At 45.7% G+C, this 13,399-nt stretch overlaps 3 protein-coding genes and 3 long non-coding RNA genes across 8 annotated transcripts; 4 read left to right on the top strand and 2 right to left on the bottom strand.

Annotated features, from left to right (window-relative positions):
• Positions 1–7: 7 nt before the first annotated feature.
• Positions 8–3,914, top strand: LOC136186303 (conserved oligomeric Golgi complex subunit 5-like). The gene is made up of 23 exons (XM_065973587.1): positions 8–60; positions 107–246; positions 397–509; positions 565–634; positions 686–806; positions 860–897; positions 1,014–1,106; positions 1,164–1,317; positions 1,367–1,497; positions 1,547–1,624; positions 1,679–1,754; positions 1,817–2,150; positions 2,202–2,301; positions 2,361–2,471; positions 2,533–2,595; positions 2,647–2,750; positions 2,803–2,872; positions 2,927–2,994; positions 3,048–3,156; positions 3,246–3,322; positions 3,386–3,515; positions 3,577–3,656; positions 3,707–3,914. Exons 1-23 carry the CDS (start codon positions 33–35, stop codon positions 3,837–3,839), a joined length of 2,421 nt encoding a protein of 806 aa, XP_065829659.1. The 5' UTR covers positions 8–32; the 3' UTR covers positions 3,840–3,914.
• On the bottom strand, positions 3,759–13,397 carry LOC136186306 (uncharacterized). The gene is made up of 5 exons (XM_065973590.1): positions 13,269–13,397; positions 13,171–13,209; positions 4,575–4,787; positions 4,496–4,511; positions 3,759–4,447 (listed from the first exon to the last, which is right to left on the bottom strand). The coding sequence occupies exons 1-5, from the start codon at positions 13,381–13,383 to the stop codon at positions 3,907–3,909; spliced, it is 924 nt and encodes a 307-aa protein (XP_065829662.1). The 5' UTR covers positions 13,384–13,397; the 3' UTR covers positions 3,759–3,906.
• LOC136186310 (uncharacterized) lies at positions 4,796–5,532 on the top strand. 2 transcript variants are annotated; one of them, XR_010669718.1, is made up of 3 exons: positions 4,796–5,034; positions 5,287–5,356; positions 5,418–5,532. It is a non-coding gene; the product is annotated as an uncharacterized lncRNA (long non-coding RNA). The 2 variants fall into 2 exon arrangements; XR_010669717.1 differs by having other exon boundaries at positions 4,796–5,039.
• Positions 6,269–7,101, top strand: LOC136186051 (uncharacterized). Its single transcript, XR_010669642.1, has 4 exons — positions 6,269–6,373; positions 6,586–6,778; positions 6,837–6,881; positions 6,945–7,101. It is a non-coding gene; the product is annotated as an uncharacterized lncRNA (long non-coding RNA).
• On the bottom strand, positions 7,452–7,943 carry LOC136186050 (uncharacterized). Of its 2 annotated transcripts, none has more exons than XR_010669641.1 (3): positions 7,828–7,943; positions 7,658–7,775; positions 7,452–7,595 (listed from the first exon to the last, which is right to left on the bottom strand). It is a non-coding gene; the product is annotated as an uncharacterized lncRNA (long non-coding RNA). The 2 variants fall into 2 exon arrangements; XR_010669640.1 differs by having other exon boundaries at positions 7,452–7,588.
• On the top strand, positions 9,806–11,247 carry LOC136186049 (uncharacterized). Its single transcript, XM_065973289.1, has 4 exons — positions 9,806–10,029; positions 10,079–10,558; positions 10,613–10,817; positions 10,870–11,247. The coding sequence occupies exons 1-4, from the start codon at positions 9,808–9,810 to the stop codon at positions 11,169–11,171; spliced, it is 1,209 nt and encodes a 402-aa protein (XP_065829361.1). The 5' UTR covers positions 9,806–9,807; the 3' UTR covers positions 11,172–11,247.
• Positions 13,398–13,399: the final 2 nt, after the last annotated feature.

Raw genomic sequence — 13,399 nt, 5'->3', positions numbered from 1 at the left:
CAGGTTATACGGGGCTGTTCGGGTTCTTCAGAATGTCTTCCAGCCGCTTTGAAGGAGACGGTGGGATTCGTTTCGTAACTACAACTCTTTACAGTGTCTATTGCAGACGTGTTTGATCAATTTCTGGACGAATCGTTCGATGCAAAGCAGTACGCGAGCGTGGCGATACAGAGTCGCGTCGTGGGCGAATCTCTAGAGAAGCTCGCCGCCGGAATACAAAAGTTGGACAAAGAGCTTTATTCGCAGGCAATTCTATCAAGCTATACGTGGCATCGTCCCTAGTAGTAGGCTTCCGGGAACTGTAGTAGTCCATGAATTAAATTCTAATGTTTACGGCACTATGAATAGTCTGAAATGGGATCTTTCCTAATGTTCTCCTTGTGTTATTGTCTCAAGGTGGTAAGCCACCATTCTGACTTGTTGTCTCAAGCGACTGGAATCGAGACGCTCGAAGGCGTTCTTCAAATGATGCAGGCTCGAATCGACTCCCTTCAAAAGGCAATTGAAAGGCAGGACCTTTCTTCGTTCATCATCATCACAGCAATTAGTATATATTGATTGTAGGATGAAAGTCAGAGTGATTGAGCCATTCGAAAAGATAATGACTCGAACGGCCCAACTGCAACGATTGCAGGCAAGAATATTTATCTAGAGCGTCGTTTCTTTCTGAGACGATGTGCCTTAGTCTGCTTGCGATCTGTTGAGAAAAGTCATTCGAGTTATATATCTCGTCAAACGCTTGCATACGTTGCTTCAAGGAGGAAATAGGGATTTAGCCAAGGCGGCGCAGAGTCTCTATGAACTACGTACTCCACCATACAAGAGGACGATTCTATTCATAGAGACATTGTCTTTATAGTGGAATTCCTGAATGACAATGATCTCAAAGGGATTCAGGTATGCTTGATTAGAACTCTATAGAAGAAGAGCAGATGCACAGAGCTAGACATCCTCTCTGACTTTGTTAGACCGAAGTATCGTTTCACATAGACTAAAATGCTTTACTATTGTAGGTCGTTGAAAAAGATCGTGCGTGGGTGGGCAAGGCACGCGATGAAATAGAGAAACAGGCGCAGACGATGCTCATAAACGGTGTAGAATCGCAGGTAGAGAACCGACTGCGTCTCCATTGCTTTGACGTCTTGCTGATGCATCACTTCTAGAATCCAACTCACATAGGTACTGCTCTGCAGTGCTATTACAATCTCGACTGCTTGGTCACGCGGGTCGAGAGACTGCGTCGTCTCTGGGTGAATAGGCTTCAAGACGACGTGCGAAAGTGCTTGGATCCTATACAAATCACGCAAACTAAGACAGGTTAAGTTCTGGAGAAAACTTTGGTGGTGTCCTATTGACGTATTCATAGGTTCGAGTGGCGGTTCATCTGGCCCGGGAAGGGTTAGCATGCCGACGCCGGGAAGTTCGGCTCAGTGGAGAGCTAACCTGTGGACGCGCGTGGAACAGATGACGAATTCTGTTGACACGGCATTCCGACAAGTCAGCGAATTCTATCATCTTTCTCCATATGGAATGATCTCGTCTGTAGATCTATCATTTACAGAAGGTCATTGCTAAGAAACGCGATCCAGTCACTCAGATTGCTTTTGCCGAAGACCTTTGCAAGGTTCAACAATACGTACGATACGTGCTTTGGTATACGACTACCGGTTTTTTGCAGGATAAGTCGACTCTTGACGCATTTTGGTCGTTAGTACTAATCCTCGTTGGAGAAGAGTTATCTGTTGCTGCTCACGGTTCTTATATACACTTCTTGGCTCTCGGTTTTTTGGGTCTGAGATGTGCCTTTTCTTTTCAGCTTCCACGTTTATTAAGCAGGCTTTTGAGAGCGACTATCCGAAATTGTTGCGTCTCTTTACTGACCTTGGCTCTCGCTTGAGTCAAAATCCTCCTATTGTGGTTCAGACGGCTGCTGCGGTTCCGACTGATCCTCCCAAGGATGTGTGTATCACGCAGTGCCTGGAATGTTCGTCTGTTCGTTCGTTTGACAAGACGCTAAGTTCATTTGAGGCGGCCTACGTCACAAAATCGCTCTCGAGATTGCTTGATTCAGTCAATGTCGCGTTTCCGCTCAGTTCAAGAAATCCTCCCAGTCGCGATGACATTGTTGGCATTGTTCGAATCATGGCAAGGTACTACTTATCTTTCTGTACAATAATGTAGGGTGTTGATTTTGTTCACAGTGAGCTCAGTGCTGTTTCTTTTGATGAAAGAATACTTAAAGTCGTCTCTAACAACGTAGCTAAAGCAATCAAAATGTTAACGGCAAAGGCAGAAGAATTGGTCAGTATATGTACTATGCAGTAGAAATGTCTCTAGTGTGTGCACACTCTTTCCTCAAGGTCTCTTACGGCAATGATGCCAAACAGGTTTCCGCCGCTCCCACTCAGGCACAGAAGACGAATTTGGCCATTGTCAATTCTCTTTACTTTCTTATTCAAGAGGTCAAGTCTGTAAGTGCACCTATATCTCCGCTTTTTTTTGTACAGTCTCAGATGCTTTCCTGCAACGTAGTCTCTATTGAACCATTTAAGTCTGCCCGGAGCTGTATATAGCGTCATTCATACTGCACTCGACGTTAGCGGGATAAATAATTATATTCATACAAACTACTATTGATACATGTAGGATACGGATTCGATCATTCGCACGGTAACGGATGTTCTTGTGAATGTGATCGCGTCGACTGTTGAGGAGATTTTATTTTCGATGCATGATGGTGATTTTTCAGGGTAAGTCATGATGTGTCGTCAATTAGCCATTGTCGGAATGTCCTCGTTGTAGTGATTCTGGTTCATTTTTATCTGATCAAGTTCCTGATGCACCCTGTTCTGCTTACATAGCAGAATTGAAGGTATTGAGAGCCCTTGAACTTAGAAGTGACCCCAAGTTGGATTTAACTGTTTAGGATTTCATATCGAGAATGTATTCTAGCCACCTAATGCATTATGAATGCAGCGACTACTTAGAAGAAAAGTAAATTGTATATTTCACGCTTTCCTCTCTTGGTCACGTTTTACCACACTAAGGCTATCTGGCATGGCTGGTCGCATTTTGGATCTCTTTATCCGTCTTGTTAGTCTAATTAGACCGCTGGGAGAGAGAGGAAAGCTCCGATTGGCAGCTGACTTTACTCAGGTATGAATAATAGTAGTTGTGCCATGAAAGATGTCCTGCTATTGTTTTGGAAATGCACTTTTCTACGTTAAGTTTTGTTTTTTTTCCAGGTTGAATTAGCCGTGACTCCACTCTGCTCTCGGCCTACCGACTTGGGCTTGTCCTATCAGCGTCTACGAGCCTTCAAGTAGACGTTATAAAATTGTATTAACGGGCTCTAAATTTTTTTATCCTTTCTCGTCCCCTGCAGGTCTTTACTCTTTTCAGATTATGGCACTTTGGCATCGAATCCCTTAGTGGTCAACAAAAAACTGCCTCTTAGTGTAGTCATTCAATTCCTATTCTCTGCCTCTCCGGAAAGTCTCAAGTCTCCTAATCAGGTAACACACACTGGCTATTTACACGAATAAGAAGCCGTGTTAATTAGCAATATTATTATAGTTAGCTGGATGGAGCGTACGTCAGTATTCAAAGTGGCTCGATGAACATCCGTCGGAGGGAGACCGACTGGCAATGATCAGGTACGTACGTTTCATATGCTCAAATTAGCAGTTACATCCTCGCATCAAAGTGCTACTCTGGAGTCGTACGTGCGAGCGATTCGAGCCGAAGGTCGAAGAGAATTCGCTTCGCAATATCTTGTAATGGTAGAAATGTTAACTGCGGAAAAAGGAGAGGCGCCTCAGCCCGCCAAATTTAACTAACATTGCTCTGTAAAAAAGCGGTGCACGACAGAATCAGTACAGTGATCTCTACAAAATACAATTAGTTCTATTCTTGCTTTTCTCCTTTCCACCACTGCACTGGTTCATCATTGATGCCCAGTGGCTTAACTATGTCGTGGGATGTGGGATAGTAGACGGTGTCTCTTATCAGATACTCGCGTCCGTTTTTCTTGTACGCAACTCGTATTTTGTCTCGTATTGTTACCGGGTGCTCCCAATTCGTATGCGGTGTGTCCGGTTCGATGTTGTGGGCAGCAAATGAATGCTCCGGTTGAAAGAGCACGTAACAACCCGGCGCTTCAAATGAGTACCGCGAATGAGAAGAGGGATAGAAGGGGGAGAACGTCGTAATGAACATTGACTCTCGATCGAACTCAAAGTACCATCCTCTGCCATCGATATATGACTTGTTCATGCAATGCACTCCAGCGGGGTCTGCATCAGACAGATTCTTCAGTAGGCGATGTACTCCCTGGCCGAATGTAGTTGGATCTTTTCCGTAGTTAGCAGCGGGGAGTTCAAACAGAAATCCATCCAATCCCAATGACTTACCAATGACGGTGAACTTTATGAACATGGGTATTGACCTAAACGAGGGAAGCGTGACATGAAGTTTTAGTTTTCTTTTAGCCTACCGGCGAACATTGTCTTCTGCCAAAGATATTCGTATTAGATTCTGATAGTATCTGCATCATATAATGTAACGTTACTTACCGAATGTCAACGTCGTATCCCATGGTTGAGCTCCCCAAAGTTTAGCCGTTTTTGAGAAGATGCATTGAGTCTGTTGCTGAGCTGGACTAAAATGGTCCAGCACCTCGGACATTTCAGGATCATAGAAGACAAAATCCGCTATCTTTTTCTGATAGGATGACTTCAAATCTGCATCTAGATCGCTCTCTTTCGAACGCAGAAAAGGGTTTGACAGTCAGTGGACAGAACGGCCAACCTAAAACCCTATTCTAACAATAAAAACGCGCTGCACATATATGCACGCATATGTATATAAATAGTAGGCCCAGCATGCACACGTTTACATGTTTGGAACGTTAGAATAGGCTTTCCTCTTCATTTCGCGTGCGCTATACAGAAGGATTCTGGGAGGTCAGGGAGGTTGACGAAGCGAAGTCGACCGCTCGCCCAACGGCGATCGAATCGAACGCTTCCTCCGACCGTAAGGCGAGTTTTGGGAGCGATTGGGCGAGTTTTGGGAGCGATTGGCCGAGTTCGAGAGAGGCGAGCTGCGCGGGAGTTTCCCTTCGGCTCGTCGCTGGCCTCCGAAAGTGGTTAGAATCGCTCTAGATCGTGTTTTTGGCTTCTCAATAGCGCGTAGGTTAAGTTTCGGGGCCCAATCTCTCGCGATCCGAACCGGAAGTAGAAACTCGGGCGATTCTGTCTCTCTGACAGATATTTTCTGACTTCGTAGGCGGATAAGGCAATGCAAAAGACATCGAAGGAGCGTCTCAGCAGCCGTCTCTCGGCTGCGAAGAAAATCAGTAAGCTGTAGAGACCTTTTGAATTTATTTGTCTCAATCTCTTCTCTGTTATTTTTCTTAGGGTCCTAGGATGAAGAAGAGTAGTTGTAGAAATTTTTAATTTTTTTGGAATTTTTTTGTATTTTTTAAAAATTATTTTTCAGAATAAACTTTTTGAAACCGAATAAATTTGCTCTTGAAAAGCGTACAAATATCCTCCAACACATCTGCAAAAAAAAAGATCTCGAAATGTAATAAAGTTTTCGAAATATTCAAAATTATATGTAAAATGCTGCTGTTATTGATTTCCGAAATAACATTCTCAAAAATTTTGAATTTTTGATCACAAAAAGAACCTACATAATGAATTTGTTTGAGTGTAAGTTTAATTTGAGAAAGTATGTATTAAAGAAGATATCAAATTTTGAAATTTACATCCGGGACTTCTGTTTTTTTGATTGCTAATAACTCTCGAACGGATTGTCAGATTCAAAAAATTTTTGCGCAGATCGTTTCTTCTACTAATTCTACATTAGATACATCAAAAGAAGTAAAAATGAGCGTTATTGCCTTGATTGGCGACTAACGGCGAAAGCCGTGTAGTGTTATATAAAGGTAGCTAAAGCCTTTAGAAAATGTGACCGAGCCGAACTCGAATTGCGAAAGCGCAATCGCAGCCAGTGCAAACTAGCATGGTTTGATGTCAACCTAGGCAAGTAGTATAATCGTAGATTTGCATTTGAATCCGTTCCTTCACGGCTAAGATATCGACACTTTTCGTCTCAGGACGACAAAACGCGACCAATTTTACTGCAATTTACGCAACTCATTGACTAGGTAGTTTTAAATCTATTTTCAAAGCGACCTAAACAAAAAACCTTTTATGGAAGTCGCAATTAGCGTTCAAATGTAGGAAAAAAGCTGTAGCGCACGCTATCACAAGACGTTTTCGATCGATTTTTATTGAGAAGAAGCTGTTCGGAAGAAAAGCCACCGTTCGAGCATCATTTTGGAACTTTGCGAAAGACGACTGTGCCGGTAAGAGCGAGATTACCAGTAGGCAAGTCACAGCAGAGCAGAACTCGCGAATTCCTACGCGATTCTTATTCAGCAGCGCAGACGCTGCTTTAATAGCCAATCTATGGTCGCTGTTCTTCTCTAGACTTCTATACGTCGTACGAACGCTTAACCCAAGCCCTTAGCCCAACCCTAATTAGGGTTGCAAAGTGCCCTGAAATCCTGTCTTTTAGATCGTCAGCGCTTCCACTCATCATCTCGTTTGCTGAAGTCTTCGACACAGCGAAGCTCTTTTGTCAGATAAGTCAATTTTCACCCAAAATAAATGAACTTGATACTTTTAACTGTCATTTTTATATAGAAAAAATTCATGATTGAAATGCAGGAGAAGGGAGAAAAATTCATAAATGGACTACCCATTCTAAAGTACAACGAAGCACAACTCCTAAAAGAATTCAGCTCACCCTAATTGTTATTCTTGCAGGCGCAGGCAGTGCCACTTGAAGCTTTTTCAACTTTTCTGTGTAAGGTAAGCAAAAACGTCGGACCCACTGTGTAATGTGTTTTTTTAATTTTTTTTATTCGACAACAGAAGGGCACCGGTGAGGTGAGGGTCTGAAGACTTTTATCAGGCATTGCTGTCTATTCGCCAGGCATGAACGGCGAGTCTCTTCTTTAGTACATATCGTATAAATTCTCATAGGAAATTATCAGGATGGAACATCTGTTGACGACATAGGATTTCATATGATATTTGCTATAAGTCAGGTAGCCAAACGGCTAGCGTTTACTTTTATTTATTTTTTGACATATAGTGAAAAGGTTTGAAGAAGAGCAGGCAGGAATGGTCAAAAAGACAATTCATGGCAGCTGGCTGGAGGACAGGCACAAGAGACATATGGTTTTACACGTAACTACCTAAATAATTGTCATTAGGTTCTTGGGTCCTGAGGAAGACCTCCTTCGCAAGACTTTATGATGAAAACTTCTCTTCGGGGGTCCTGAACAAGACCTCGTAATGAAAAACTGCTCGTCGGGGTTCTCGGCGTGGCCGTGTTATAAAACTTCCGCGCATGAAACCAGAAATACCAGGTAGAATTTTTCATGTTATTATTATTATCATTATTATTATTTAAAAACGCCCCTCCTCTTAAAACCACAGCAGCATAATCGTTTTGTTGCCCTCCTACTTGACCCATTACTTCATTCATTTTCTCATTCTGAAAATTCACAGACCTGTAAACTAAATGTGAATAAAAAGACGGAGTTTTCCTATTCAATGCGCCATTGTAAGCGAGAGTCTACCTTCGAGTTATCCACCCACTTCCGAAAACGCAAAACTAGTAGCCAATGAAATGGTACGACCAGTATAATTCGTGTTGACAAGTATTTTTAAATTAGGGGCGTGTCTCAAACGCTTCCTCTAAATTAGGGGCGTGAATTGTCTCCCAAAGAAGTACTTATGTAGGCGTCACCTGCTCTGTTATGCGGCGGGCAAAAGAGCATTCCGCAGCCCGAGGCGTCGCCGGTGGCGTCGCCTGAGGCCCCCCTCTAAGCTGAGCGCTCTAAGGACCAAGTGACCTTCAGCTAGATCAAGTGCGCTATATAGATGTTATCGCCGAATCGCCGATCGCCTCGCAACGACGGAATCGGCGAAAGAGGGCACATCGAACAAAGCTTGAGCCGTACACAAGCGGCGTTTTTTATTTTTTACTCAACTCTAGTCATGCAAGACTCAACTCTAGTCATGCAAAACTCAACTCTAGTCATGCCAGGCAACTCAACTCAACTCAACTCTTAGTCTCTTCGCGGAAGGCGATCGCGTCAAGCCTCGGATCGCGGAAGGCGATCGAGGCTCTGCTGAGCGTCGGCCTTCACTTCCTTGGCCTTCTTCACGATTTCGTCCAGGCACGGAAAGATCGTGAAGTAGTTGCAGTCGCGGCCTCCCGTGGGATCGACGACGAAGACCGAATCGGCCCTCTTTCGGCAGAGATGGCACCTTGCGTCCATGTCATCAAGGAGCGCTCGCTCGACGCATCGCTTGCATCCCGCAACCTGCCCGCAGCAGGAGCTCATCACGATGCCCGTTTCTAACTTCGTCAAGCACATCGGGCATTTGAATGCGTCCAAGATCTCCTTGGCCCGTGCGACGACCTGTCGAAGGAGTCCTTGTTCTTCTTCTCTGCGATCGGTAGCCATGTCGAGGAGTTTGTCCACTTTCTGATGAAGAAGTAAATCGCCCTGAGCTGCGGTCCACGCACGTCTTGCGCTCTGTGGTGTCACAGGCGGGGTGACGAATCCAACGGCCTGAGCGGCTTGAGTAGCTGCAACGGACGCTACTTTGTATGCGTATTCTAGCTCGTCCTTGAGAACGGCTAAAACGATTCGGTTAGGTGCCTTCCAGAACAATAGGTCTACAAAAAGGAATCAGTCATGAGTATTCGTCTTGTGAGGAAATATTCCGTACTTCTAGTGCCTTCGTCGTCGCCAATTTCGGCAAGGTCTTTGCTAACCAAGACAATTTCGTCGGTTGGTTGTATTACGTTTTTCTCCGTGAGGCGAGCTGTAAGCGCTGCGATCACTACAGGAACGCTCATGGTCGCTTCGTCAAGGATCAGGAATTCCGATCTACGAAGGGCCCCGCGGCGAACCCCCCCGTCGTTTCCCACGTCGACCGTCACGAAATCAATTTTTCTTTGAAGGAATTTCTGCTGGGCTGAAGCAGCTGACTCGAAAGTCAGCTTACGCTTGCGGCCTGACCCTTTCATAAATTTGCTGGCGCCTCGCATGGGAAAAGGGTGAAGGAGGCGGGGTTGTCCTTCCGACGGCGCCCATGCGGCGGCTGGCAGAGGGGGTCCTGGCTGCGTCGCGGGTCCTGGCTGCGCCGCGGGTCCTGGCTGCGCCGCGGGTCCTGGGGCAGATAAAGGTTGCTCGTCGTGCCGCGGCGCAGATCGTTGAACGATGTGATATTCGTTTCTGGGTTCTAAACCCACAAATCTTCCCGTGCTGAAGGTGGGGAAGATCGGCCTCTCCACCTCTTCTCCGGCTATGCAGAGGTACATCTCTCCGGCAGGCAACTGAGAGAAAAGGATCGAGGAGACTAGTATCAATCCAGAGTGCAGCATACCTCAAAAATCTGGATGATTTTTTGGACAGTAACGTCCACTTGTCGTAGCTGGACCTGTCGGTCTCCCTTTGCGAGTCGTATGTATTCGTCCCGTTCCCCGCCGGCGGCGGGGCTTGATTCGCGTGGTGAATTCATCGCTCGTCTTGATCGAAGTGCTGGCACGTGGCACGTGAAACGCTACTTGCCCGTGAGAGCGGATCTTATCTTCCCAAAAAGGAATGTAATCTACGCGTCGCTTTTGACCGGAAATGAACTCCGGCCGGAAAGGTCTCTAGGTATATCTAATTAGTCCGTCGTCCAGAGTTGGGCATCCGGGAGTAAATTAGCGATGGACCTCGAGCAGCTTGTGAACGAAGAGGACATGGAAGAGTTGGTGGCCAGCGGGCTCTCGCACAGAGGTATAAGTGAAATTTTATGCGACCGATTTCCGGGCCACCGAGGTCTAAGCGAGCGGAGCGTCAGACGCTACTGTGAAAAGTACGACATACACTGGACATCTTCAGTAGAAACGTCTGAACTTGATCGAGCAGTCTCACAAGCCGTGGACAAGGCAAGGTGGCGAGAATAAGACGTTGGTAGTGTGAACTCTGTTTCTATAGCTTGGCCCTACCTATGGACGAAAGACCATGAAAGGCTATTTGTCCTCTCATCATGGGTGGACTGGAATAGGCGAGAAGCGTGTGGGAAGAGCTCTTCAACGAGTGGCTCCCGAGTATCACGAAGAACGGCAGCAAACTGCTGCAAGACGAGCCAATCCTGTCCCGTACAGTGCTGAATACTTTGGCCACAAGCTTCACGTGGATCAAAACGAGAAGCTTACTATGTATGGTGTCACCCATGTGGCAGCCATTGACGGATTCAGCGGTTGCATAGTGCAAACTGCCACGATGCCCATGAAGAACAATTATGTTATTTACGACCAGCTATTGAAGCCAATTTTGCTTCAATACGGCGTGTGGGATCAACTCAGGGTTGATCATGGGCTGGAATTTGTACTCATGCTTTATGTTCAAGAGCAGTTGGAGGTTTTTCGATCAAATAGACAACGACAGTGCTTTGTCCAGTCTGATTCGAAGCATGTATGTCCAGTATAATGCATTTCTTGTGCTAACCCTGATTTGATCGTTTTGCAGAATCACCCTATTGAAAGAATTTGGGGTGAAGTTAACCAAAGAGTTAACTTTCCCATAAAAGCTGGCTTGAACGATTTAGTCGATAAGGAAATTCTCGACCTTAACGACGAAATTTCAAAGTTTTCAGTGTCTGCCGTGGCCATTGAAATCAGCAGGGTGGGTATGACGTCATTTGTCGAAGCTTGGAATGCCCATCCTATTTCAGGTAACTTGCTTGATAATGTTATTAATAATTTAATTGACCATATTTCTCTCAGGCAAAGGAATTCCCAATATTTTAAAGACGCACAGCAACGTGGGAGAAATCAATCCAACGAACGTACCAAGCTTGCAGGACGCGGTGCAAGGATACGAAGCCGGTGGTGGGCGGTTGACAGGCCCTCATTCCTTTGGAACCGACATTCTTCGCGACAGTCCTCTGAAAGCGTCGGAGCGAAATATCGAATTCCACCAGCGGTATGACGCGGAGGACATTTTTTCAAAGGTCGTGAATGGCCAATACGACTTAATGCAACAGGCAGTGGTTTTTTATGACAGACTCACTAGGAGTTTACTGTAACTAATCGAAGTTTATTTTTAGTTAATTAGATTAGAGGTTGGGCGTAGAGTCACGGATTAAAATTCAGAACATACCACTACACTATCGCACGCTAGCCAAAGGGTTTGAAACCATGGAAATTAATGATCTAACCGAATTAAACCATTAGAACGGAGTCAAGCTAGCGCGCTAGCCACCAAATATACGCGTCCTCCCTTTTACGTCTCCATTCGAGCTCGATCGGATCATCGCGCGAGCGCGTTCGATGACTTCATGCGACTGACGCTCGCAGCTTCGATCTCGGCGCGGCAAACCAGCGACGCAGAGATAGAGCGAGTCGGGGGTCACCTCGATCGCCGTGATCGCCGCGATCGCCGTGATCGCCGCGATCGCCGCGTGAGTTCCGCAGGGAAGAGTGTCCGTGGCCGATGGCAAGGCTCAAGCTGAAGCGACTTGATCTCGATCGGGGGAGGAGCGAAAAGACGAACTGATACAGTAGACTCTTTGCTCCTTCAAGAATGCGACCACGACGCGCTATACCGCTCTCATTCGTCCCATGCTTTTTTCTCCTCCTCCAAGTCCCATCAACGATCAGCGCCGCGGGCTCGTCGAAGCTTTGTCTAAATCCGGTACAGTACCATGTGTCGATTGACAATTAATTAAAATTCGCAGAGTGTCTCTTATCAGTCTGTCGCTTTTTTCGACGAGAGCAATCTGTATGAGAAACGAGCTTGGTGCTCAACGGCAGTCAAAGCAAAGGCTATATCTTATTGGTTTTGAATTTTATCTGATTGCCATAGCGACGGAAGATGATGACAATCGAAGAACTATCAAAGAATGTCAGAAAAGTCATCACGTCTGAGGAAGAAATAAGAACACCAATTTCGAAGGACAATTCTCGGCACCTTCTGGAGGACAGGTACGTAAAACATATGGTTGTGTCCTAACTACCGTGCCACTGCATTAGGTCATGGGGTCCTGAGCAAGACCTCGTGATAAAAAACTGCTCGTCGGGGTCCTGAGCATGACCTCGTGATGAAAAACTGCTCGTTGGGGTCCTGGGCATGACCCTGTCAAAAAACTGCCCGCGCATGAAACCAGAAACACTGTGCAATTTTTTTTATTTTATTAAATAAAGCACTTGTCCCTTCCCTTACAAACTGGAGCAGTTTTTGATCACGGGGTCATGCTCAGGACCCCGACAAGCAGTTTTTGATTACAGGGTCGTGCTCAGGACCCCGACAAGCAGTTTTTTACTGACAGGGTCATGCTCAGGACGCCAAAACCTAAGAAACTTCATTACCAATATATTAACTAGTCATTCTATTAACTATTGCCTACCAAAAGCCATCACGAAGAATAAGGATACCATGCAGTGCCATTATGGATCGTTTTCTTGTTCCGACGCCCCCTCTTGACCTCTTCCTCCATTTATTTCTCATTCTGAAATTCAGACTTCAACTCAATGTGTGTGGGTGGGTGGGTAGTCTTCACTCTTACTTTGCTTCATACATAAGTCCTTTTCTATGAATGAGAACGTTCATGCGGATGCGGAGTCCAATGTCGTAAACTGCAACGAAAAAAGAGACTGAATCACGAGAGTCATCGATTAGAGACAGTTCAGTCTGGCGTCGATGACGAAAGAGGGCCGAGATTCCGACACAAGGAAGGTGTTCAAGCAAAAATGGACGATGAATCGAGGCCGTCCTTCACTAGGAAATCGCATTGCCTCGCAGCCTAGAGAAAAAGACAATTCTTTGAGCCTACCCCAACGCCGCCGTATCTGGGCCTCCAGTGCGTTGCAGAAGACCCCGTTTCCTTTCGACAGTAGCCAAAATACACGAGCGAAGCCGACCAACGACGAAACTTTCACGAAAGAACGGCTCGCTAAAGCGCGTTAGACGGAAGCACTAGGTACCAACCAAACTTCTAAACTTCTAACCTATGCGGCATAGCACTTGTCTTTCTTATTTGTACACAGGTTTTTTAGGTTGGCCGGAAAATCCACGGACCTTTGACACCTTGGACTTGTCGCTTTTCCCCGTAGCATAGAATGCCACTGCAGTAAATCATCTTAGAGTCAGAGTATTGTACGATCTAGTGCATCATAAAACGAACCGAGCAGAATGAGCAAAGCTGTGACAGATCTCAAGGTTATACTCAGAGAAGCGTAGAGAAAGAAGAGCAGAGCCAATGCGCGAACAAAAAGCAAGAACCTCTCTTCGGAGACCATCGTACTGTGTGATTGC

The sequence above is a fragment of the Oscarella lobularis genome, chromosome 4, assembly GCF_947507565.1.
Source record: "Oscarella lobularis chromosome 4, ooOscLobu1.1, whole genome shotgun sequence".
In the NCBI taxonomy this organism is placed as follows: domain Eukaryota; kingdom Metazoa; phylum Porifera; class Homoscleromorpha; order Homosclerophorida; family Oscarellidae; genus Oscarella; species Oscarella lobularis.
This window is presented reverse-complemented; position numbering and strand designations above follow the sequence as displayed.

What these genes read in the sequence shown, in the direction of transcription:
- LOC136186303 (XM_065973587.1), top strand. Translation starts at nt 33, where the DNA reads ATGTCTTCCAGCCGCTTTGAAGGAGACG. An exon ending in GTCTCAAGTCTCCTAATCAG is followed by an intron (nt 3,516 to 3,576) that starts GTAACACACACT and finishes ATATTATTATAG; the next exon opens with TTAGCTGGATGGAGCGTACG. An exon ending in GACCGACTGGCAATGATCAG is followed by an intron (nt 3,657 to 3,706) that starts GTACGTACGTTT and finishes CTCGCATCAAAG; the next exon opens with TGCTACTCTGGAGTCGTACG.
- LOC136186049 (XM_065973289.1), top strand. Translation starts at nt 9,808, where the DNA reads ATGGACCTCGAGCAGCTTGTGAACGAAGAGGACATGGAAGAGTTGGTG. An exon ending in TCTCACAAGCCGTGGACAAG is followed by an intron (nt 10,030 to 10,078) that starts GCAAGGTGGCGA and finishes CTGTTTCTATAG; the next exon opens with CTTGGCCCTACCTATGGACG. An exon ending in GAATGCCCATCCTATTTCAG is followed by an intron (nt 10,818 to 10,869) that starts GTAACTTGCTTG and finishes TATTTCTCTCAG; the next exon opens with GCAAAGGAATTCCCAATATT.
- LOC136186306 (XM_065973590.1), bottom strand. Translation starts at nt 13,383, where the DNA reads ATGGTCTCCGAAGAGAGGTTCTTGCTTTTTGTTCGCGCATTGGCTCTG. An exon ending in AGCTTTGCTCATTCTGCTCG is followed by an intron (nt 13,210 to 13,268) that starts GTTCGTTTTATG and finishes GATTTACTGCAG; the next exon opens with TGGCATTCTATGCTACGGGG. An exon ending in GAAAAGCGACAAGTCCAAGG is followed by an intron (nt 4,788 to 13,170) that starts TGTCAAAGGTCC and finishes CTGTCCACTGAC; the next exon opens with TGTCAAACCCTTTTCTGCGT.